This window comes from Amphiprion ocellaris, chromosome 11 (genome assembly GCF_022539595.1).
Source record: "Amphiprion ocellaris isolate individual 3 ecotype Okinawa chromosome 11, ASM2253959v1, whole genome shotgun sequence".
NCBI lineage: Eukaryota > Metazoa > Chordata > Actinopteri > Pomacentridae > Amphiprion > Amphiprion ocellaris.
The window spans coordinates 4,837,298-4,864,031 of NC_072776.1; the positions used below are offsets into that span (position 1 = coordinate 4,837,298).

The 26,734-nt window shown below is 39.3% G+C and overlaps 1 protein-coding gene across 1 annotated transcript in view; it reads right to left on the minus strand.

The window, feature by feature from the left end:
• trappc10 (trafficking protein particle complex subunit 10) overlaps positions 1 to 26,734 on the minus strand; it is a 38,153-nt gene that overhangs the window by 6,273 nt on the left and 5,146 nt on the right. The window contains exons 2-19 of the mRNA XM_055015437.1: positions 24,625 to 24,706; positions 22,635 to 22,770; positions 16,047 to 16,246; positions 15,456 to 15,651; positions 15,105 to 15,216; positions 14,239 to 14,486; positions 13,112 to 13,258; positions 12,249 to 12,363; positions 10,875 to 10,951; positions 10,600 to 10,691; positions 8,213 to 8,353; positions 7,610 to 7,719; positions 6,319 to 6,851; positions 5,995 to 6,136; positions 5,039 to 5,197; positions 3,552 to 3,781; positions 3,181 to 3,281; positions 2,092 to 2,215 (exon numbers count right to left, since the gene is read on the minus strand). Of these exons, the coding sequence (XP_054871412.1) occupies positions 2,092 to 2,215; positions 3,181 to 3,281; positions 3,552 to 3,781; positions 5,039 to 5,197; positions 5,995 to 6,136; positions 6,319 to 6,851; positions 7,610 to 7,719; positions 8,213 to 8,353; positions 10,600 to 10,691; positions 10,875 to 10,951; positions 12,249 to 12,363; positions 13,112 to 13,258; positions 14,239 to 14,486; positions 15,105 to 15,216; positions 15,456 to 15,651; positions 16,047 to 16,246; positions 22,635 to 22,770; positions 24,625 to 24,706 (2,945 nt within the window). The remainder of the gene's footprint in view (positions 1 to 2,091; positions 2,216 to 3,180; positions 3,282 to 3,551; positions 3,782 to 5,038; positions 5,198 to 5,994; positions 6,137 to 6,318; positions 6,852 to 7,609; positions 7,720 to 8,212; positions 8,354 to 10,599; positions 10,692 to 10,874; positions 10,952 to 12,248; positions 12,364 to 13,111; positions 13,259 to 14,238; positions 14,487 to 15,104; positions 15,217 to 15,455; positions 15,652 to 16,046; positions 16,247 to 22,634; positions 22,771 to 24,624; positions 24,707 to 26,734) is intronic.

Genomic DNA, 26,734 nt, shown 5'->3' on the forward strand with positions numbered 1-26,734 from the left:
TATTTTATTTTATGATCAAAACAACTTGTCATGGTCTAGAAATGATTTTAAATTTATAGTTTTACTAAATTACAATCTGCAGTTAATGTCTTCTCTGGAATTTTTACACTGAGGGCCGGATTGGACCCTCTGGAGGACCAGTTTTGGCCCATGGCCCGCATGTTTGACACCCCTGATTTGGACAGACTCTGCAAATTCTGAATCTATTTGAGAAAACCTCCACTGAGATTCCTTCTGATCAGAAACCATCTCCCTTGGCCCCTCAGAACTTCCCCCAGATGTCAGAGCTTCTTATTTCTTTACAGCAGACTGTTTTAATATGACACTAAAGAGCATTTAATACAAATTAAATTGCAATGAAAATCCAGCAGGGACCGTAAGTCCTAGATTAATTGCTTATTATACGCTATTTTTACAGAACATCACAGCAGTCTCTAACAATAATTAATATTGATAGAATTAATTAAAATTAATGCAACTGGACCCTGATGAGCAGCAGAAAATGGACGGATTAACCAATGAAAATTATTAGGTAATTCAAGCTAATTTAATTTCTTTACTCCCACTATGATGAGACAGCAGCTAGCAGAAGTCCAGTCTTTGCTACAGGTCTGAAAGTGCAAAAAAAAGGATTGAGGAAGTCCTGGTCTGTAGGTTTGATGAATGTGCAACGCCGCCTGACAACCTGCATTCTGATACAGAGTTCTGTCACAGTCGGTGTTAGCGTCTCTGGCAGGCAAGAGAAAATATTTAAGACTCCTAATAATTAACTTCCAGACGTCATCACCTTCTGCAGACGTCCTTGGGAAACTCATTTTGGCTGCTTGTACACACAGTAACGTCTGTCACATCCAGAGTTTATGACCATAAATCAGAGCTGGAGGATGTGAAATCACTAAATCTAGAGATTCACCTTCAGGTTAGATAGAAGGTTGAAACTATGGAGTCTGTGTTTATGCCCATTTGTGTGTCCTGAGAGCTCATCTTTTTTTAACTTTTTCAGCTTAATTCAGTTTAATTTTATCAATATACCGTGAATTCACAACATGTGTCATCTCATAGCGCTGAACATAGCAAGGTACAGACCTTACAACTTTTAAAACAGAGCGGAGAACCCAACAATCAAAAGGTGTCTTTGGATTCCCTATGAGCGAGCAGTCAGTGACGGTGGGAAGGAACCAAGGAAAAAAATTAAAACAGGGGGGGGAAAAACTGTGACAGATCCAGGCTCAATATTTCTCTGTAAATATTGTAGAATATATATACAGTGGTCCCTCACCATATCGCAGCCTCACTGTATGGTAGATTTTGCAGCATATAGGTACTTTTATATATTTATTATTGTGGCGAGCTGCAATGAAGAATAACGCTGGAGAAAGGATACCTGCCTTTTATCCACTCCGCAACTGGCAGATGCTTTTATTTTGACACAGAGAGCAGCTCTATAGAAAATGTGGCAGGAAGTGATCAAACACTCCTGACAACAAAACACAAACAAACTAGGCTGACTAAACCACAAAAACACAATAAAACACTAACAACACTGCAACACTAACATAAACCACAATAATGACATTTAAATCCCCTACACCCCGAACTCCCATGATGCATTGCAGCACAATAGTTCAGTCATAGACCAGCTCTGCCATCGCTGCATTACTGTAATTATTTTTATGGTAAAATAAGCATTTTCTAGCCTAAAAAAAATTGAAAACAATATATAAAAAAATAACTAAAACATGTTATTAGAATATTAATGTAAATAAAATGTGTAGCGTCCAGCGCTGGGCTCTGATTGGCTCAGAGACCGTAGCATCATCTCCTCTATCTCCTGTGTTTAACAGCATTCAGCATCTGGCCTCTGTTTCACATAGACGTCTGATCGCTGCATAGTGCTGCTCTGCTGTGTGTGAACAGGGTTTATAAAGCTTTAAATTATACATAAGTAATAAAATAAATATGGTTGCTATGGTCTGGAACGCAACCCTCATGACAGACAAGGGACCGCTGTGTATACTTTACAGGTATTATGTCGTTATTCAGATCACTGGAGGACATCTGTTTGGTTTCTGTAGTTTCTCCTTTGCTCACCTGTTGTGTTTTAGTGTTGAGGGATTGTAGCTCCAGTGATGCGTGTTGCTTCTCTGTCAGCTTCACTTCTGCCAGCGTAAAGTTCATGTCCGACACGTTCTGCACACACACCTGGATGTACTTCCTGAAGGGGTCAAACCAAAGCTCAGTCAGTCGGATGTATGAAACAGTCATTTAGCATTAAATAAGTAAACATTAGGTTCTGGCTGATGAGGGTTTCATATGAAGGAGCCAAACATTCTTCTAGATAAACACTAACAGCTCAATAATATTAAACAGCACCATCTTGTGAACGAGGTTACATCATGTCTTCTATTTTGACTATTATTGTTCTGAAACACTCACTTTCTAAAGGTTTTTGTTCTTAAGCTTGCGACAGATGTATTATTACCAAACTTGCTCCAAATTTCATCAACAAGTTTAGATAAAATCCTCCTCTCGTTTGCAGCTCTTGATGTGCGACACTTTGGAGAATATATTCATAGATCCCATGAGAGCAGATCTAACTGTCTCTCGTCTTTAGATCTTCAATCCGGTGAGTGTGGGCGGGTGGTGTTTTATCTTCACACTACAGGAGAATTAGCCGTAGCAATGAGAGGTGCAAAAGCAACAGCCATTAATTTATATTTTGAAAGTTTTGCTTCCTCAGCAACCATTTCAAATACTGATGTCAGCAGTGGCTGACTGATCTCAAACAAGTTTAAAAGAGTTTTAAATGCATCTCCAGAGTACTAACAAAGTGTGGATATTTCATTTCTGTTTCTGCACAAAAGTTTCATAACAAATCTTGGCTAAATTTTCTTTTAGTATAATGACGGTAAAGGTCAGCTTGAAGCAGAAAGAGTCCATGTTGTGCACACAGAGATGAAGAACAGACCCAGTCCAGAGCTGAATCTTATATTTCTTCATTCAGCTGCAAATATAAGCCGCCCTTAATTATAGATAAGAACAAGCAATCAAGACGAGAAATGAGGAACCACATCCTGAATGTTGTCTCCTATTTTAATTTGGACAGAAATTATGTTTCAAATTTTGATGAGAGTAAAAAAATGCAGTTTTATGTGAGTTTTAGTGTTCATGGAGGCTGACCTGTTCCCAGCAGAAAGCAGTGAGTGTTTGGTCTTGAAGGGGATGTAGAAGGTGAGGGCGAGCAGCGTGGAGTAGATCGACCACGGACAGTCGATAGACATCTGCAGAGAGAAATGAGCAAAACTCTACTATTAGGTACAAATAAGGCGACAAGCTCAGTTACAAGGAGCCAAATGTGGATCTGGTTGATGCTGCTTCTGTCTTAGAATAGTTCAGGGCTGCAGATTATTCCATCTGCTGGTCATTTTGCCCAATAACTGGTTTATTGTTTGTTTCAGAAAGCACTGTGAAAACTGTGTTACAATATCTTAGAGACCTACATCAGTTAAAAATCTTTCTCCACTCCTGAAGTGTGTGTTTGTTTTCCTCACCCTCTGGTCGATGGCGGTCATGGGCGTGTCAGGATGGCTGTAGCTTCGTGGTCGATGGCGCACCTCCCCGTTGGTCAGCCTCTCGTTGGCGGGCCGCTCCGACCCGGACGGGATGATGCACAGAACCTCCAGCTGGAACTCCAGAGTGTGGTAGGGAGGAGTGGGAGGAAGGGAGATGCTGGTCACCTTCTCAGACGACTGGATGGACAGGATGCTCTCACCCACCAGCTCTGGAAGCGTGACACAAAAGACAGATGTGAGAAGTTTAAAGCTCAGCTGGACGGTTTGAGAACAAAAACAGACACAAGACACAGGGATTAACTGAAGTGATTGAGACAAAACGAGTTAACAAACGGTGCATTTATAGCGGATAACAGGGATTATACTGGACAACAGGGATAGAATGATCATTGTGGCTGATAATTGGCATTTTTCCGGAATATCTGTATTTTTGTTGATCGATTATTTATAAATGAAATGCTCTACTTCAGGTCTGCTCAGCCTCCTCTCTGTCTGTATCACTCTGTGGTCTCAGAAATGTCTCCCAAGCAGAGACACAACTCACAAAAGATGAACAAAAAACACAAACCATTGCCACAAACCAGATAATTAGCTGCTCTCACAGCGGCTAAGGCTACGCTAACGGCTAGTGGCTGTCAAAAAAATACCCTGAAACAGAGTCTGGACAACAGTAATTAATAATGCTTCAAGATCTTGACCTTAGTAAGCAGTGACAGTGACAAAATAGTGAAAGATCAAGAAAACAGACCTGATGTAACTCGGTACAGATGCCAAGAAACTCATATCTATCTATCTATGACGAGATCAGACCTGCACAGTCAGTAACTTCTTTTAAATCACTTTTCAAAACCCACTTTTATAGACTTGCTTTTATGAGAGGTTTACTTGTAGCTTCATTTAGTTTTAGTGTTTTATTCTGTATTATGTTTATTTTAGATGTTCTCTCTTGTTTTATTTTAATTTTAGCTGCCTGGTTCTTTGGTGTGATGTAATCTCTCTAGTTCTTTAATTCTCCATTTTTTGACTTTTAATTTTAATCTTTAATTTTAATCTTTACTTTTCAAACTGCCTAGTTTCCTTGTTTGAGCTGTGTGCTAATCTAGCTAATTATTCATCTAATTTATTGTCATTTTTACCATTTATTTTAATTGACTGCTCTGACTTGTCTCCTACATCTTGTTTGACTGTCTCTGTGCATGACTGTCTCTGTGTTTGCATGTTTTTAACTGTTAAAGCTCTTTGTGAACGCTGTCCTTAAGGCTGCTACACAAATAAAGTTACTATTATTATTACATCTGTTGATCCCTGCTGGATGACCCTGATTTCTTGGCAATGTAGATGAGTAACCAAATTTGATCCATGGTTTTTAAAAGATGTCCAACAGGGAAAGACAGACTAAAAAACTAAACCTAAGCGCATGCTGGAGGTATGAACGATCCCTTCCCATCCTCAGACGTGTTACTGACCGGCGGCAGGGCTGCTGATGCGGGCGCTGCAGCTGCTGGAGGGCAGGATGGGCATGGTGTCGGTGTTGCTGAGCTGCAGAGCGTCTCCCTTCTTCACAGCGTAGTGACCCGTCAGCAGAGTAAACTTCACCATCTGAGGCAGGCCGGCTAACAGCGGCTCTGAACGCACAAATATGTTGAGAAAGAAACACACATAAGGTTCAGGTGGAATAAGAAAAGTGACACAATGAGGAAACTCAACCTGAGGGAGCTGGAGAAACTTCCTGATCTGTTTAATGGTTGTTATAGTCAGTAATTTGTAAAAACACAACTAATAAGCTTAAAAAAAAATAGAGAATTAGGTTCCCAACTATTTTTGCAAATCTAAATGTACTGATAATGAATCCTGCCTGTTATTTTTTGAACTAATCAGCAGTTGGGAGACACTGAACTTGAACTACTACCAACACCAAACTTTGTGAGTGCAGTTCCTTTATTTACTTCTCTATGTTTTTAGTCTTTCTATTCAAAAAATTAAATCAAAACTGTAAGTAGAAAAACATTATACCATTTTATCTTCAAAACTTTCGCACAGCAAACACAGGCTTGTGCAAAAAGAGTTCAACTATATGATTAACACACATTTGAGACTCAATAGTACAAGCAACTTATTGTAGATACTTTCAGGCTCTTTTGCTGTTCTTCAAGACATTTCCAGACACATTCATGTCATGGCTAGCTGACAAAGCCTCACGAATTATCTTTCATGATTTGGTCTTAGCTGCATTTCAAGTTTGAGCAATAAGAGACAGTTTTATAGTTTTATTAGAACACATTGTTATGATGATTAATTGTCTGTAGATTAATTAAATAGATATCTAAGAAACAAAGAACATCAACCTGACTTGTGTAACTTGAAAATACCACAACCACAGATTGTAAGCATTGATTTTACGCATCATATAAAAAGTTCAGACCTGTGAGAGGCTCCACGGTGAGCTGGGGCTCCTGAGAATACACTTCATACTGGACCGACGGGTAGATATGAGGCAGGACGAACTGCACCTCACCAACTGTGGCGCAGAGCTGACGTAACGTGTACGTACCTGGTTGTCCACTCTGCAGACAGAAACAGAGGAAAGACGAGAGCGACACAACAAAAGACAGTAAGAGGAAGGTTTTATCAGACAGGCCCGTCAAAGTTCACAGAGATGAGGAGGAGTGGAAAAGTCAAATAAAACCTTTCTTAAATGGAGAAACAATAAAGTTGGAGTTGTAAAGAAGCATCCCGTGTCTCTTACTGGTGCTGTGAAGGTGATGCTGTTGTTTCCAGGCTCTAACATTACATCCTGCACCTTTAGCATCTGGGCTCCTTCCTTCATGGCGACAGTAGGAGGGCTGACACAGTTGGGCGTGTCCGGTGGTGAACTGCTGTCATGACGACGCATGACCAGGTGAGTGTTTTTACAAACCACTCCTGTAGAGTTGAGAGAATTGTCCGAAGGACTCCTGTCCTGAATCTCATCCAGCTCTAACGAAGGTCCGGCGTTGGAGGAGGAAGGAGGCCCCGCTGAGGAGCTACTCTGGATAAACTCTACTGTCCCTGGATTCGTTTGTCTCTGAGCTCCTTTAGATCGTCCGTGAGTCCCTCCGTGATCCACGTCGAAGTGAATGCTAGCAGCTAGCTGCTGTACGCGCACCGACACGGGCATCAGACATCGCAGCGTGAGCTCCACCTGCAGGATGGCTCCAGAGTGCACCGAGGCCGTCGCTGGATGGAACTGGAGCCGTGTGAGCTGAGTGAAAACACTCATGCTCAGAGAAACTTTGTGGGCTGTGAAGGAAGAAATTAAAATTCAGTACATATTTTTAAAGACACAGGAACTCTTTGCACATCTACTTCATAAGGCAGGAGCATAAGAGAGGAATGAGGGTTGGAACTAGACTTAAAACTCGCAAAACTACATTTATTATACATCACATTTTTGCAAGTACAAGAAGAACACTGTGGACGACTATGGCTTAGGAACAACCATGATTTAAGTGATATTGTACAACTAATCAACTAATCGAAAGAGTTTGAGCAGCATTATCTAATACCAGATGTAACACTGAACTACCCTGAAGTATAATATTGCCACTATGTGATGTGGCCACTGTCTTTTTAAATAACTATTTATTTATAAAATGTTCTGTAGAAAGTTTAAACTATGTTAAATTAGATTCACTGATGCTATTCAGCTTGTCATGTGAGATGAAGCACACAACCTAAAGCTGCTCTAGACTCCTGCGGCATAATTTAGACACGGATTTAAAACAGCACTTAAACTATTAAATGGAAGTGAATGTAGAAAAACACAACACTCAGTTATGTCGCTGTGTAGATTCATGTGTCTTCTGTCCACTTTTCAACAAAAGCATCACGTTGTAATTCTTTTTGTTCAGATTGTCTACTTCAATTACATCAGTAACTGAAGTAGAGACAGAGGCTCCCTGAAAGCACTGATGATGAAGAGTTCAGTACAAGGTGTTCTCAGTGCTGAACATTGTGTCTTACAGGTTATCTCACCAGTAATGAACATGATCACTTACACTTGTCTCCAGTCTTCCCAGCAAAGCTCAGAATTTCCTGACAAAAGTGCTTCCTCTCCTCCGTGGTCAGATTCACATCACCTGCCAACAAGGCACTGGTCTGCAAGTAGCTGTAGAGGGTTGTAAAGGAAACCAACTACTCCAAGCTACTCCCACAAGAACACTAGCTTTTCAGGCCAACACAAGAACTATTTTTTAGCTCTCTGAAGCTTTCCAAGTTCTTGCATCTCCGATAGTCCAGTCTGTTTTCACTGTGACTTAAAAAACTGAACGATAAAAGTAGTCCAACTCAAAGCTGTGACATGTTTTTGGTAACTGAGCTTCTTCTCTAATGAATAACACTATAAAAAACTATAAAAAGAAGAATTACTTTAACAGTTGGGTTGCATAAATGCAATGATTTATACTAAAAAGTGCATAAAGCAACTTTATTTGCACATGAAGTAAATAAACTTGCTATTCTTTAAAGAAGTGCCTGTTTTTGGTTTTCGAAATAAAAAGGTACACAGATTTATTTCAGACCCTGAAGGTATCTCTCCCTCACCACTGTGAGATGACATGTTGGGCTATTATTTGGTCTTTTGTTAGTGATCTGAAGGATACTCTTCAGTTCTGCCCAGCAGTTTCTGACACTCGGCGATCTGTCTCCTGGTGTGAGTCACGGGGAGGCTCCAGCCCTCTGAGACGTAAGACTTCAGAGCTTCCTGTAAAAAGCTTTCTGCTCGCTCAGGGTCCCCCTTCCTCCTAATAAAAGACACACAAACACCTCACATTATTTACTTATTATTATATAAAGGCTTAAAGATGACCTGATAGAATGTCTGCTAGTCTACAGGCTTTTAAGTGACAATTAGAAGTGGAATTAAACCAACAGATTACAGACTGTGACAGTGAAATCTTGCTCATGTACACTATCGTTCAAAAGTTTGGGGTAACCCAGACAATTGTCATGTTCTCCATGAAAATTCACACTTTTATCCATCTGCTAACATAACTGCTCAAGGGTTTTCTAATCATCAATTAGCCTTTCAACACCATTAGCTAACACAATGTAGCATTAGAACACAGGAGTGATGGTTGCTGGAAATGTTCCTCTGTATCTCTATGGACATATTCCATTAAAAATCAGCCGTTCCAGCTAGAATAGTCATTTACCACATTTATCATCCATTTAATGTTATCTTCAGGACATTTCTAAGTGACCCCAAACTTTTGAACGGTATTGCATGTATGACACCCATAAGATTTGTGAAGAATTTCCCTTTTAGCACATTGAATCCATGGCCAAGCAGCACTGGTGTCACTCAGTATCCACAAATATTGTTTTTCCTCACTTCATAAAGGTGTGTTAAAGCCTTGATCCGTTGAACAAGGTTATTCTTGTTTGGTATCTAAATTAGCAAACCCCTGATGGCCTGTTACTTTTACTGCTCCTCCTCCATCCTGCTTTGTGCTGAACAAGCTGTCAACATAACACCTGCTAGAAAGCTCAGGAAACCCGTCACTCTGCATGGTTGGTGTTCACAACTCGTCTCCGTAGCTCTTTATTTGGTGTTTCTGGCTTCTAGACAGACTGTGGTTGAGCCTGAATCTTTGATTATTCCAGACTTCTGACCTGTCTGGCTACATGATGGTCAGTGGAGGTTGTTCAGGATATTATTCCATCTCGTTTAACTGCAGTTTAAGTATAAATGTTTAGACACCATGTTTAGGACTGCCACTCCCATCTGTATTTTTAGATTTTATGGTCAGTAAGTTCAGGTTAGGCAGCTCAGGATATTAATTTTGTGTCGCTTTGTTAGTAATATGGATCATGTCAGCGAGTTTAAATCCTAAAATCTCAAAAGTCTTCCTTTTATTTATGGTCACGTACATCACGGTGCCTTGAAAGGTGAAAATATTGTTTCCTGACTTTTAATACAATTAGTATTTCTATAGATTTTAAAACTAGAAGTGTTTTGTTTATAGTATTGTACAGCAAGTTTTTCAGAGTATATACTAACCTTTATTGTTAATGTGGTTACTAACCTGCCTGTCTTGTCTTTTTGTTGTTGTATGTAAGCTGCTGAACACTTGAATTTCCCTCAGGATTAATAAAGCATCCATCCATCCATCTACCTTCTTTCCATCCATCCACATACCTACCTAGAATCTATCTATCTATCTGGAATTTATCTATATCTGGAATCTATCTATCCATCCATCCATCTTCTATCTATCTATCTACCTACCTATCTACCATCCATCTTTCTATCTAGAATCTTTCTATCTAGAATCTATCCATCCATCTACTGACCTGCCTAGAATCTATCTACCTACCTACCTATCTATCCATCCAATTAATTTTTCAGGCTTGCATCCACCAGACAGTGCTTCTCCTTTTGTCATCGGTGCTAATACATGTTGTTATCCCAAAAACATTTTACTCCATAAAAAGATTTTCTACTTTGGTACAACTGTGATCATCTGGTTGTTTATTTGCTACTTCCTGTTTCTCCTAGCGAGCTGGGTTGTTACAGGTATTATTTTACAGACTACATTACATGAAACTACACCTGTGATATCCATCCACTACTAATGGTCTGACAGACCTGACATCAAAGCAGACAGATAACTCATTTCCCTGTTTTTTTGCCGCTAGACGTCTGACTCCCTCGTACATATTTTGGTTTCTGGATCTGGTTAAAGTGACGTCAATCAGCCCTATGTGCAGAAACAGCTCATTATGTCACTGAATGTTGAATATATTTATCTTAACTTCACATATTAAAGTCTCTACACACCCACATTGGTGTTTTCATTTATTCCCCCTGATTAGACTTCTCTTCAGAGCTGCATGGAGCTTATTAGCAGTAATTGACTGACAGCTCCTGACAAGAGGCCTAATCAGCCAGAAAAGCTGAAACAGCAGGGTACATGTGCTCGGCCTTTAAGCCCAATCTGAGACCTGCCTCTACCCTAATTGAGTCGGCGGCTTCAGTCTTCCTTACATGTAGAACTCGGCCAGGCTTTTTCCCACTAGACGGGCAGACCTCAGCCGGCTGATGGCGCAGTACATTTCCATAGCAGCATGAGAGAGTTCCTGATGCAAGAAGGAGGTAAGGGGTTGGTGGGTTGGGAGAGTGGAGAAAGATAATCAAATGAACTGTTTCAAGGACATTACATCAGAAAAATATTGATTAAAAACTAGGACAAAGGTTCAGAGTGTTTGTGATAACTTTATATGCTGCCAAATACTAAAACACAACACCCTGCTGTGACTTACAAGGTAGTGCCTTTCAAAAGCTTCTACAGACGACAAAGCTTCCTTCAGCTTCTTGTACGGGCTCTGCAAACTGTTGACTGTGGAGGAAGACAAGCAGGTTTAAAGACAACTCATACAGTTATTCACCGGATTTAAAATAACATTTGGGGTTCATTTTTACTCCGCCAAGGAACGGTGGAGTTATGTGACGATCAGCGTACGTTTATCCATCTGTTTGTCTGTCAGCAACATTACCCAAAAACAGACTAACAGAATTTCCCTCTGGGGATTAATAAAGTCTGTATAAGTCTAATGGATTTGAATAAAAGTTTCAGGGAAGGTCAGAAATGACACTCAAAACGCTGCTGCTGTTGCCTGATAGTCTGATAAAAACAAGAACGAAATAAAGAGCAATTTAGGAAAAGGAAGACTTAAATGAAAACCATGAATCTTTGTTATGATTTCTGCAAAAACCACATTTTAACTGCAGTTGAGTGAGAAAATAAGCGTTGGGAGTTTAAAACCTCTCAAAGACGGTTTACAAGCTCGGAGAAATATGTTGTTAAAGTACGGACAACATCCATCCATCCATCCATTATCTATACACCGCTTAATCCTCACTAGGGTCATGGGGGGGCTGGAGTCTATCCCAGCTGACTCAGGTGAAGGCAGGGGACACCCTAGACAGGTCGCCAGTCTGTCGCAGGACCACATACAAAGACAAACAAGCACTCTCACATTCACACCTACGGGCAATTTAGAATAATCAATTAACCTCAGCATATTTTTGGACTGTGGGAGGAAGCCGGAGTACCCGGAGAGAACCCACGCATGCACAGGGAGAACATGCAAACTCCATGCAGAAAGATCCCGGGAAAGCCGGGACGCGAACCAGGGACCTTCTTGCTGCAAGGCGAAAGTGCTAACCACTACGCCACTGTGCAGCCCTACGGACAACATGTATAGCTGTAAAATTATTCAAGCTTTAGATTGAAGTGATTAGATTTTGGCAGTGATGCGGCTTATCGTCTAAATCCACTGAATTGTTACAGATTTCTGTATCATTGCCAGATAGCGGCACAGCTTCACTGTAACCATGACAACAAGTGAACACTACGTCAGATGCCTGCTGATGATCACATGATTGTGATCCTACTACAAATCCAACGCTAAGGACCACGAATGTTTATAAAACTGTAACTGTGGATAATTCCTACTTTTTAAACAAAATCTTAATAGTTTGAAGACATTTTAAAGTAATTTTGGATCAATTTTTAGCAATTTTTTAACCTTTCTCAGCCGTCCTAGACTTTTATGTTTTGACTATATTTATTATGTCCAATGACCACTCTAAGTTAGTTAGAAACACTAGTTTCATTAACAGCAGAGTCTCACCAGTCTCTGGCCTCTCGTCTCCCAGTCCGGCCAGCAGATCCACAGTCCTGTTCAGGTCTTCAGACGTGGGTCCCTTCTCTGACACCAGGCCACAGAGTTCCCCCAGACACTTCAGCTACACAAGGCACAAGATGGAGAAAAGAACAAAGAGTTTTATATTATTTTATTCATTAGGGCTGCAACTAATGACTCCTTTCACTGTCAAATAATCTGTAGAGTGTTTTTTCAATTAATTGAATTTTTAGTCTTTGAAATGACAGAAAAAGTGAAAAACATAAATCAGTGTTTCCAAAAGTCCAAGATAACACCCTCACATGTCTTATTTTGTCCACAACCAAAAGATAGTCAGTTTACTGTCGCAGAGGACCAGAAAATACTTATATTCAAGAGGCTGAAATCAGAGGATTTCAACTTATTTTCTTAAACAATTGACTGAAACAGATTAATCAGTTGGTATTTTTTTATATTTATAGTTGACAACTAACAAATTAATCCTTGCAGCTCTGCTTTATATGAAAGAGAGAGGAAATAATTGAATTCTTTTAAATGTCAGAGCCAGAAATGTGCACGAACAGAAGTAAAATCAATGGTTTTCTAGAATTTTCTATATGAACATATTCCCAAACAGCAATAGACATTAAAAGATACCATTACACAGCATAAAAATACACATGGATTATATGTTATTAATAGTGGTGAACAGCTGGTGGAGAGAGATGAAGGGGGGAAACCCATGAAACCCTGAACAATGACAGTTTTTCTTAGGTAAAGCTCAACGTTTCAGACATCACCGACACATCTTTGTAGTCACACAAGTCAACAAAGTCAAACCACCAAAAACTGAAAGGCTTTTTTTGCTTTACCTTGTCTGTAGCGTAAGCCCAGAGACCGACAGTATGGGAGCAGTTGGCCGCTAACTGGGCCTGATCACAGCAGCCCTCGATCCTGTGCAGAACCTCCAGACAGCTGAGAAACACCCAACAGTCCAGAGCTCCATCGAGCACCGACACCTCAACGACAAAAACAACACAAACACCTCAGCACAGCAGCATAGATCAGTTTAAGAATGGACTGAAGAGTAATAAGTGTCACACTTTACTTCAAATCTAGTCAAGTCTAAAGATTCTTCAGATGAACACTATCTTTGTGTTTTTGAAAGAGTGAACTTGTGTAGTTTCTGTTGCTCATTTCCATATTTTAGTCCAAACATTATCCACTTCACGTATTTTTCGCTATTTTGTGGGATTTTGCGGCATGTTTATATATTTATTTTTGTGGCAAGCTGCGATGAAGAACAACTAGAGAAAGGATATCTGCCTTTTATGCACTCTACAACTGGCAGATGCTTTTATTTTGACACACAGAGAGGATACTGTGGAAATTGTGTCAGGAAATGATCAAACACACTTCACACTCACGGTCCTGACAACAGGACACTTAACCAAACTAGCAAGGCTGACTAAGCCACAAAAACACAATAAAACACAAACACTAACAACACTGCAACACTAACATAACCCACAATAATGACATTTAAACCCCCAACACCCAAAACTCCCATGGTGCATTGCAGCACAACAGTTCAGTCATAGACCAGCTCTGCCATCGCTACATTATTTTAATTATTTTAATGGTAAAATAAGTATTTTCTAGCCTAAAAATCAAAAACAATATAAAAAAAATATACAAAAATTAATCATTAACACATCTTAAGAAAATATTCAATCTAATTAAAATGCGTGGCACACAGCACTGGGCTCTGATTGGCTCAGAGACCGTAGCATCATCTCCTCTGTCTCCTGTGTTTAACAGCATTCAGCACCATTTCACATAGACGTCTGATCGCTGCATAGTGCTGCTCTGCGGTGTGTAGAGAGGGTTTATAAAGCCTTAACATATATATAAATAATACTACTTTGCCGACATTTCAGAGGGCCTACTGTATTTTGCACTTCTACCTGTTCCGACATGTCGTGTGAAGTTGGTTTACCTCCAGCAGTCGTAGCTCCTGGACACAGTTGTGGAGCAGCTCCAGAGCTCTCTGGGTGACCTCCCAGGGTCTCTGCAGGAAGATGAGTAAAGTGCACTGGCGAGAGAACAGGTAGCTCCTCAGGTCCAGCAGGCTGGCCTCTCCACGCTGGATCCCATCCCGCTTCTCCATGTCGATGGGCCGCCGAAGCAGCAAACCGCTCCAGCTTCGCACCGGAGCGCAGAACGAGCCGAGCCAGTTCGCCGTGTCTGTGGAGAGAAGCAGACGAGTCAGACCAGAACCCAAACTAGAACGATCTGACAAAAAAATACACGGGTCAGTTTATAATTGTGGGACTTTTTGTAATATACTGGACATTTTAGCGATATCCAGTCATTTTTGATTAATAAGTGATTGTTTCCATAATAAATAATTATGGAATTTGTAAAGTCATGATCAAAATGAACATAAAAATTAGTTTTTTACTTTTAATAAAAATGTATGCAAGATATATCCCATGGACTTCAAAAGTCCCTCAATTATAGACTGACAGACAAATTTTGAGTCATTTTGGACTAATTTTCAGTATTTATGGATCATTTTGAAGTCACCCTGGATGGGTCAATACATAATTGCAGGACTTTTTGTAACATAGTTGACATTTTAGTGATATCCAGTCATTTTTTATTAATAAGTGATTGTTTCCTTAATAAATTATTATGGAATTTGTAAAGACAGGATCATAATGAACATAAAAAAGTTTTTTTTTTGCTTCTAATTAAAAAAAACCTGCAAGATATACCTCATGGACTTCAAAAGTCCCTCAGTTATAGATTGACCCACATGCATATTGAAACCAATCGCGGTACAGGATAGCGGTTACGTACCTCCAGCTCCAAAGTTAAGGACATACTGGGTAAAAAGAGCATCTAGTTCATCATACTGGACCAAGGCATCCTCAAACTGCTGCAGCATCTCAAAAACAAAGGCCAGCTCCTCCTGCACAATCACACACACAAATAAACACTGAAGCACTAAAATTACAACCACAAAGATTTCCACAGAGCAGTCTGTATCTAATCATCTTTAGAAACAGACAAAACAAAATACATAGTAAGAGTAGGGACACGTGTTTATGCCCTTTCAGTCCTGTCAGTTTGACATGACAAACTACCTCTCCTTCTCTTTTGTTGCTCATCACAGAATCAGCATCAACCTGTCTGTGTCTCCTTCCTTACCTGGACCATGAAGTATTCACAGAAGCTCCATCCAGGCTGGGTTCGTTTCTCTCGGAGCGTCCGCATGTCGTCTTCGAAGCGGCCCAGATTCTTGGTGAAGGACATGAGGAGGAGAGTCCGCAGCTTTAGGAGTAAGGAATTCCAGGATTCCTGAGATCGAGACGAGTCCTTCAGAGGATCTGACAGAACCACGCATCTGCATCAAAGGGCGACAACCGTTATTTACTCAGAGAAGGTTGAATCCACATCATTTAATATATTTTGCAAGGATTTATTACTTTGACTGTTGTGAGAGAAAATGAAAAAACTGCAGTTGTGTTTAAAGGTCGGGAGCACGATGAACAAATATTCATACATTTCACACTTGAGGCTGAAACCAGAGAATATCTGGCTTAAAGAAAAACTCTGTTAACTAACTTGTGAATAAGCCAATCACTGATATGATCACAGTTCACATCAGTAGCAGAACAATCAGGTTTGACTGTTACTGGAGCAGAAACAAGGAACTAGGGCCTAACAATGCATTGTGAAGGAAGTTCCCCTTTCCCTTCAGTTTCATCCAGCCTGTTGGAGAGGAAAGCGTCTCCTAACCTGTCGTTCTGCTTGTTGCAGAAGTCGCTGCGGATCTTGTCCACGATGGACGACCGAGGCAGGATGTTCGTCTTGTTCTTCTTCTTGGTATCGTTGGTCTCCACGACGATGATGACCCAGTCTGCTGAGCCGTGGGTCCTCAGGCTGTTCTGCCAGCGCATCATGTCCTCCTTCACCGTGCTCTTATACACCTCCGTATCCTACAATACAGAGCAATGGTTTTATTATTCATACATTAATGGAAATATATGTACCATACATAAAGAACTTTAGGCGTTTAGATTCTTGCATCATGTAGAACCACCAGGGAGGCATCTGAGGTGACCTATATTCACCCTGCAGCATTAAAATAACCCCAAAGCAACCAGACAGAGGCCATAAAGAACTATTTTCAGCCAGAGGAAGAACAGGGAGTCCTGCAACAGATGGTTCAGACTCCACAGAGTCCTGATCTCAGTATCCTGGAGTTACTCCTGGATTACATGAAGACAAACTGAAACCACAGAACAACTGTGGTGATTTCTTCAAGATGCTTGAACAACCCACCTGCCTAGAACCTTAAAAACTGTCAACATGTGAATAAATATGGGCCGACTGCTATGTTGTTGTTCTTTTATGGGAGACAGTAATGCTGATTATTAGTGATCATGGAGACTGACGACTAATATTTTAACCAATACAAATTTACAGCAAAAATGAAAATTTTAGTGTCAAGTTGAAGAATAACACAAACTTCAACACAAACCTTCACTGAAATATCTTTATTCTGTGCATGTTTGATTAAAAGAGATTGCTTTTTAGCATTTATCAGTGTTGCTGGGCTATTATTTGTTATGTGGAACCAAAAAAAACAGAAAGGCAGATATATCACAGTCCAAGTAACATATTTCTGCATTTTTATTTGATTGGGAATCAGAATATTCATAAAGTTTCATCCATTTGTGTTTGAGGATTGGCATGAGTGTGTGTTTACTCTTTAGATAAGTACTAATAGATATCCTATCGGTATGAAAATTAGTGACGATACAATAATCAGAAAATTAAAGAATGTCTGATAACCAGTCAGGTTGACCCTCTTTATGAAGGCAAAGACTGGTCATACAAGACAGCGATTTTTAACACATCCTCACTTTGCTTTGAGAGTGTAAAAATCAAATTTCTTCACACATTTTTAGGTTTTTAATATCTTTCCCAATGAAATTCATGCAATAATGAACAGCTGTGGTCTAATCCATTATAAATCTGCAATAATCATTCATTAGAGGGAAAAACGTCAGTGTTTCCAAAAGTCCAAGATAACATCCTCACGTCTTATTTTGTCCACAACCAAAAGACATTCAGTCTACTGTCACAGAGGAGGAAGAAAAACAGAAAATACTCACATTCAAGAGGCTGAAATCAGAGGATTTTAACTTATTTTCTTTAAAAAAACAAAAAAAACAAACAGTTTAATCAGTTACCATTTCTTTATATTTATAGTTGACAACTAACAGATTAATCCTTGCAACTCTGCTTCATATAAATGAGAGAGCAAATAATTTCATTCTCTTAAATGTCAGAGCCAGAAATTTCCTGCTAATAGAAATGCTTTTGATGTCAAATTAACTGTTTCTACAATATCCCCCCATATTAACATATTACCAAACAGGGATGGACATTAAAAGATAATATTACATAGTTTGCACACACTTTCTCTGCACTTACAAACAATACGAAGGAATACTGCATGTAAAACTCTCACTGCAGCTTCCAGTACCATCAGCGTTAAACGGAGGCCGTTAGGTTTCATCACAGATGTTTTTCAGACAAAAAGGGTCACAGAAATTAAATCTATTTATCATTATAATGTCAGTAAATGACCTAAGAAAAGGTGGGAGATGGAAACTACAAAAAGAAAACAGGAAAGCAGGTTTATATGTTATGATAATCTGCAGGATACTGAATGTTCAGACTGGGGTTTACCAGTGAGCGGCTGTAAATGACTGCTGCTGGAGGGAGGTGTTTGTTTTAAATTGGCTGGAAATGAGTCTGGATATAATATGATGAGTCAGTCGTTATGTAAGAGTCCACTGGCAGGGAGGGAAACTGAAGCTCTGCTGCTACACAATGTTAGCTCACATTTACAGTCTGTAGGATCACTCCCAGGTTGTAAATCTTCGTGATCAGTTGAATGACGCTGCACGTGCAATCACAAGGTGCCAGAATTTAAAGTCATTTCACCTTTTTGTGGTTTCTTTGAAGCTTTAGAGTGTTTGCACAGATTTTTGCACCACTAAAATGTGTTTGTTAGTTTGTATACATGGAAACCCAATAAAGGTTTTTAATTCTAGTGGCTGATGAGTTCTGCCTGACTGTCCTGTGACCAGAACACTCCACCAGCTCCACTGCTTATTTCCTTGTTTAGCTGCAGCCTGATTGGTGGAAAAACTGAACACATGAGTTATATTTTAGCAATAACACAACTGCCTGTAATGTACAATATTTTCATTTTAAAAAAAGCACAGATAGAAGTTAGTGTGATTAGTACCTGCACGGTGGTGTTTTGAACTTTGTCTGACACCCCAGACATGTGCACAACATGTGTGTAGTCGAAGTGTTTGTGAGAAAGGATTGGAAGCTGCAGATCTAACACAACCTACAGGTTTGACCAATAACTATAAGGGGAAAAATTAAAAAGACTGCATTCAACATTTAAAAAGTAACTTTGGGCAAAAAAATTCAATGTAAAATGCATCTTAAAAGAGCATTTCCTATTTCAGTGACAGAACTGTTGTACAAATATGGACCAAAGTGCCAAAAAGGAACTCTGTTTAAGGAGGTTAATGCCCACACTGTGATTTCATCGGCACCCCAGATTAATAAAGTTTAATATAGTTCACTCCAATGTGTTTACATCTGTGCACAAATGAAACAATTCAGTTAAGCAGCAGTTCAGTTTATCAGAGTTTATATGAACGTCTAGGGCACATGTTCAATGTTCAGCCAGAGTGGAGCAGATTAGTGAGAGTCCAGGCCTGTTAACAGTTTGTAAGGAAAAGCAATACAGTATTTAAAGTGTGAACTTCTATAAAATGATATTAAAAAACTCTGAAATTCAAAGGGAACGCCCTTGAATTACACTAAACCTCTAAAACCCAAACAGAAAAAAGAGTAAAAAATAAATAAATTAAACTAAAAATACTAATACTAATGATGATGTGTGTATATATATATATATATATATATATATATATATACACATATATGTATATATACATATGTGTGTGTGTGTGTGTGTGTGTGTGTATATATATATATATACACATACATACATACATACATAAAACAAATCTAGATAATAAAATGAGCAAAAAAAACCCTGAAAAAATAGGCATATATAAAACCCAAATATGGAAATAAATTATACCAATAATAAAAAATTGCATTTTTTAGGTCATTTTTCCCCTATATTTCTATATTTTTTCTACATGTTATAGAAAAAATGAGCAAAAGAAATGAGCAAAGATAATATATGTATAAAATAATAATAATAAAAAAAATAAGCTGATGTATGTTTGCAACAGTGGGTTTTACAGGGTTAACAATAACCTTAAGTACAGTTTGTTAATGTACATTATTTCACAAAATGTCATAGTTAAACTGTATTTCCTAACCTGACCTGTTTGCTCTGTTAGTGCAGTTTATTTGGGCTGGTGCGAGTCATTTAAAAAAAATAAAAAACAGAGTGATCCCATATTAATCATGTCAGATTACTTCTATAAAAGACGCCCTGTTTCCATCTTGTCTCTACCTGTTTGTCATTATTCATAACATGCTATTCTTTTGGAAGAATAACATTATAATAAACCACTAATCTACTAGTATGTTTCCTCGTGTCTTTGTGCCACCAGATTACACCCTGACCTGCTGTCACTAGAAGTAGATTTTCACCACATTTCCACCAAAACAATTCAATCAATTACTGACTCAGCAACCAGTCTGTATCACACTGTGTTATACTGATTTAAAACATTAAAGATTACCTCAGGTGCACATAAAGTTGTTGGCAGATTAGATTAGATTAGATTAGAAAGTCTTTATTGTCCCAATTTAGGTAATTTGATTTGCAACAGCAGTCGACAATGAAATCCAGACCATAAAACAGCACAATAGATAGAAAGATAGATATAAACAATAAATGTCATCAGGTGAGTTATCAGGACCACATATGTAGCATACAGTGCATGGTAGTACGTCCATGTGGTGTTTTTAGATGCTAAAAGACACACAGTAAGTAAAATAAAAGTCAGAACCATTAGTCTTTCCACCTTCACATTTAAGATTTCTTCGGTTTCACAGATTACAAATCTAAAGAATGAATGCTGTCAGCCTGCAGGGTGGAGAATTCTGGATCCTTATTGCTCTCAATGTCTGATTCGGACCTCAACCAGTACCGATATATGTGGGCTATTTAACTAATTTTAGGTAACATCACATATCTCCTGTGGAGGAATTAACACATCATGCCTAGTTTTATTGTGATGCCCCACTGGATGCACTTTCAGATGCAACAAGGCTTTCAGATGTAAACATTGTCTGTGTAAAATAAATTGATTCAACTTAAGTTGTAGAAAAAAATGACATTTATGCTATTTTTTTTTTCTTTAATTGCCTCAAACAACAGTTCACACTCTCCCTCCCTCTATGAGTCAGTAAATGCTGGTGAAATCCAGTTATTATTTTATTGGTTTTCATGATAGGCAAAAAAAAGCGATAGCGATATTGACCAGTATTAGATTTTTATGTCAATATCGGGCCGTTAATATTGGCAGGCCAATGTTATCAAACATCACTAATTATTCCCCTTCGGAATCAGTTTGTGGGTTGAATATGCATGGCTGAATGACTTGAATATTACAACTTGGCACTGTATAATGTGGAGTAGTAGTAACACCTTCACACTGTTTTAGTGGAGGTGATCCGGTGTGCTTGAGCTGCATGAATGGGACGGGGTGAAAATAGAGAGGTGGACACCTTCTAAAATAAGCAACAGTGTCAAGTTACATCTAAGCCATTCTACAAACTCCTAAGTATGCAACGCTGATCCACAGGGATGAGTTTTTAGGGGTTAAATCAATAGCCTGACTCACAAAGGGAGCCTTTACTACAGGTGTACTGTACTGAATTAGAATACAGGTGTTGATGTGTCCACACTGCGACACAGGCCCAGTATTCCCACACTACAGGCAGAGTCCTGAGGAAATGTCATGAGTCATGAGCTGATGACAGCACTTCCTTAAACCCAGCAGCTGCTCAGTCAGCAGCAGCAGGTTCCTGAGTCCCTTCTTGTTTGTCTCCTGCCTGCTTTCTCTGTTCAGCCTTTACAAAGTAGATGTCAGGTTCAGTTTAGCCCGCTGACTGTGGATCGAGTAAAGCAATGTGTACAATAACACAGAGATCCGATTAGCAGTTCATTTTTATCCGACAAAGTTAGTCAGGGTGAGTGTTTTTTTTTTTTTAAAAACACCTTACTAACTTTTTCAGATAAAAAGAACTGCTAATCGAACACAAGAAAACAACAAAATGAACATAATCAATCTAACACACAGATCTTAAGGCATCGTCTGTTTTCATTTTATCCACAAGAAGATGAACTTTCCCTTAAAATCTGAGTATTTAAAACGCTCTTCAACCTATTTACATTTGAAAACAGTCCATTCAAAGCATCGTATGGACAACGCTGTTCTAAAACACTGGTGTGTGCCTGTCAATCATCGGAGGCATGGAGTTCAGCTGATCATATTAACCCAGTGAGTTATGAACTATGCGCATATCTGGCATACAGAGCTGTCTGTGACCCATTTCTATCCAGATAAGATAACTACCAGGAATGATAGAGAGTGTAAACAAGCAGCCCTGCCAATCCTCAAACACACGGATGAAAAATACTTTAACATGCTGTATTCAAGAATATTTATTCAACTTTACACATTTAGTTGGATAACATCCATATTTAGGACCTGCCACTGCTTTCTGTCATCACTCATGTCCATGTTAAACACACAAAATGTAATCTCATTGGTTTGTCTTTAGATTTATGGTTTCAGGCCACACAAACACAAGAATTGTACATAACAATATTTGGCGGCTACAATGCAGAGCTGTCATTGGCTGAGTAGTGTCAGGTGGGATGGCTGAACTCGTACGTAATTGGTCTGTGTGTTCCTGATCTGATGACCAATGCCGTAAACGCTGGAAAAGCTGCACTGGTAACATAGAAGCGATTTGTCAAATTTAAAATCGAGTTACAATTTACTGATTACAGGTCCGTATAAGACGCCGCCTGGGTCCGGATCCAGTTAGTGACCCCTGGTACAGACACTAATCACGCTGCTCCATGCAAAACTGTGGCAAAAATCCACAATTTTGTTGAAGGAAAATTACAGGAGAAAGAGCATTTAATTCATTTCACCAACCTGAGGACCCCAAAAGAAAGGCTCTGGGAATAACCAGCGGATAGAACAGACTAACAGTGTGTGTGTGTGTGTGTGTGTGTGTGTGTGTGTGTGTGTTTGTGTGTTTGTGCGTATGTGTTTTCAGGCTACTCACACAGCAGTCCGTCCAGTAGATGTGCAGGAAGGGGAAGGTGAGCAGAGCCTTGTTGCCCTCCTTGGGGAGCAGCTCCTCTTTAAACTGGACAAAATTAGCTTCAAGGTGGATCATTTTTGGTGCTCGGCCGTAAGTCCTGCACGGAGGAGAAAGCAGAGGTTTACAGGAATGTAGCTGGTTTGCCTTGAAACAAATATCAATTCAGTCTATCTACTGATTAACCCCGAATCATTCAGCTTCATCAACTCTGGAACAAGCATGAAGCTAAACCTTGAGTCTGTCACTGAACTGGAAGCAATTAGAGGAGACGGATTTAAATGAATATTTGGTTTACTGTCAAAGTTTTGGGCCAAACTGTCCTTTATCAAAAATAGCTAGATTTGCCTTTACATATCCATTCCTACCCTGAGGCTGTGTTCACTCCCAGCGGTTAATCTCACTCTCCAAAACTCTAATGCAGCAGACGATCTGACAAACACGAACAAACCGATCCTGTTCACGGTCGATAGTCACATCTCAAAACTCAGCTAGTCTTCTCTCTCCAGTCTTTTGTTCTGGCACTCCTAAATAAAAACCTTAAATAGCATATCAATACAGACCACTTCATAAAAAAGCCCAACAAGGACTCTACTTGCCATGAAAGCTCATAAAACTCAAGGTGGGGCAACATCTCCTGCAGTATTTCTGCTCAGCTGTCAAATGAAACATCCATACATCATCCAGAGCAGAGTGTTATCGCAGTTTTGGAGTGTAATGCAGCTTTGAACTCAAATAAACAATCAATAAGTCATCCAATAATAGCAGCTTTCCCATGCCGTCAATTGAACACATCTATGAGGATGTGATGAGGGCTAGAAGATGGTCTTTAAACCGACTCACACCGTCTTTGTTTTGATGTTTTCATACTTTAGATGCTGCAGATAAAACCCAAAACAACTGGTTTCTGCTAAGGTCATAATTAATGGACTTCCTGAACTCTCTGCTCCTGCTTGTTCTCTTTTTCAAGCATGTTTGTTTTGGATGATCTAACGGAAGGCAGAATGAGGAAGAAGCACTGATTTGTGTAACCTGTACAGGGATGTTTATCTTTACAGAAGACTACTACTATGTTGGAAATCAGTTATGATGTTTTTAGTATAGGGGGTTATCGATTTACGTTGGAGTTTTGTTCCTACGGATCGCCATAAGTCGATTTTCGTAAACAAAGCCGTTCTGTGCATCACGATATCGATCAGCTCTTCAGAAAAGTCATGAATACTAACGACTTTCATGCATGTATGAATCATTTTACAGGAAGATAACAGAATATTGTAATGGACTGATACTATTGTTGGTGTTGAGGTTTCAATGTTTATTGTTCAGTTCCAGATTTACCTAATGTCAGTGAACGTGCCATGTTTAGTTAGCTCACCTCTGATTGGCTGAGAGTCAGCAGTAGAGAGAGCTGGGAATGGCAGCTAATTCTGGAGCTAAGTTATGGGGTTTTTCTAGTTATTCTGGCGTTGGATACGGTCCACAGTAGCCTGTGTGAAGGTTCAATAAACCAGCAGAGAACCAGATAAAGTCTCACTCATTCATCACAGAGGGTCACTACAATATGTTGACCTGTTTTTACAACTTGACCCATGTTGGTCGGTGTTTCTTCCTGTTCCCAGTGTTTTATTCTATCTAATTTCACTTCCATGGAGACGGCTTTCCTTTTCTTCAGAATTGTCTGACTTAGGCTTGGAGCCATAATGAAGGGCAAAAAGTTAGTGAATGTTGCACAATCCAAGGTGGCGTACAACCAGAGAATGGAACAAAGCCGTCTTATAGCGCTGCGTGACGACTTATTCATCCGCTCCACTCATCAGCTAGTTCCATGTAACCAGTTCTGATGTAACGACGAAATGCCTTAGGTCGAGGACGCTGTAAACCGAGGACCTCCTGTAATATCTCTGGGTGAGCTGAAGTTTCTACATTATTCTACATTCCTGCATTCAGGACTTACCTCCTCCACTCCATCGGCTCCCTGGGAAGTTGCTGAGCCAAAGATGTATACAGAGATGTGAACAAGCCCTGATCTCCAGCACCTGGGATGAAGAGAGGAGGACAGACAGCTTTTAAAAAGGAGGTCAGAGATGAAAAACTAGTAGCTTAGGGCAAAAAATGAAATCTAATATCTACAGACTCTCATGTTTTCATATCTGTGGGCAAAAGATATGTTACCTTCCTCCAAATCTCCAGTTTTGACTGAGTCTAAATGGACATGGGGAATAATTTGGACCAAATCTGAATTACATGAAAGCTCATTTGTACTAAATGTAAAGAGAGTCACTCCAAAAATGTAAATAGCAGGAGTTAAAAGTGAAAAATTTAAATGACAACAAAGAAAGAATGGAAAATTTGAGGACAGAATGCATAGTGAAGACTTGTATAGCAGCCTCCTCAACAACAAACTGAGGTTTCTCCACAAAACAGTTAATACGAATGCTTTAAAACCACAAGAAGTTAAAAAAAAACCCCAGCGATATGATTTTAATTTTCTGAAAGCAGTCAGGAGTTTGAGTTGAGTTTGTATCAGGACAGTCTCTGAGTGTTAACATCCTGCCGAACTTTATGCCTCTTTATCTGCTCTCTGGTTTAACAACTCAGTGGATCATGTGTTTCCTCCAACATGTGAACTTGTTTTTCCATTGACAATAAAGGCTCCAGACTAAACGAATATATTGAGAGCACCAGGCTCATAGTTAGAACCTCTTCAACTGAAATCACAAAACAACACAATAAGAACATTTTTCATCTAAACTGATTATTGACCCACTTTAAAACTGTATTTTGTCTTTTCAAGACAAACACGATAACTTGCAAAACCTAATTCTAAATGTAAAAAAACACAAAAATAAAATAATCAAGAGTAACCAAATGTCACTGAAGCATGAGATTTTTCTTTAAAAGGAACATTTGATTGAACAGAAGGCTACAACAAAGCTTTGGACACAACCTCTCTTAGCCTTGATCATGGAAGAGTTAAGGGCAGTTGTTCTGAAGGTCTAAGAGGCCTAGAGGTAGAGATTCAATCTGAAAATGTGAGGCCTAAAATGACAACTGTACCTTTCTGTAGGGCACGATTATAGCCCTTTTCAAAATAATCGTCATCGGCCAGAGTTTTAGGACTCTAAGACTCAATATAATTTTAATTAACATCTAAACGTATTCCACAACCATATAATTTCCTCTACATGTCAGTTTTTTCTGGAGCTTTTCATCCTTGATCATTTAAATAGCCTGTGTTATGTTAGCTTATCAACATATGGACATCAGTGTTTAAGTAACTAACTACTAGGGCCGGACTGATTTATCGGCTGGCCGCTTAAATCAGTCGATTTATCACCCTTTTCAAAATGATCATCATCGGCCGGAGTTTTCAAAAATCAAGAATCTTTATTGTCATTGTGTTTCCACACAGCCAAATTTCGATCGGTGACTCCCAGGTATAGATAAAAAATGCCAATTATATGCCGATATGTTCTTAATTTCTCATAAAGCAGTAAATGCTGTTGAATAATGTCCTGGTGCCGTCTGTCCAATCCATGGAGCTCTGACTGCATTTAGTCCTCACCACTGTCTTCTCAGTAACGTACAGGAGGAAGCTACAGCCAGGTAACATTACAGGAGTGGGCTGAGCCGACAGGTAGGTTTATAACGACGCTGTGACGTTATTAGGACTGAAAGGCAGATGACAACTGACAAGATAGAGTTCATAATTCATCTATACATTTCCATTTTAAATGAGGTTATTCATTTTATTCTGCAGAAATTTACTGCAGTTTTGCACATTTTGTTCTTGAAAGTTGTAGAGTAGAAAAATAAAGGAGGCTTGTGAAAAGAATGTTCCCTCGTGTTTTTGTTGCTTTCCTCTCACAATGACCTGTTTCCAACAAGACGTACAATACAAGATGTATTTCATAACTCATTTACAGATTGACTCTTTTTAAGGTTATATAATTTCCCAGAGGTTTGATGCTTTGTTGCATGTTTTTATAATTGAAAATTCCTCTCTGTTGTAAAGTTAAACAAATACTAAAGGACAAAGTAATGTAAAACAGTAAAATGTTCTG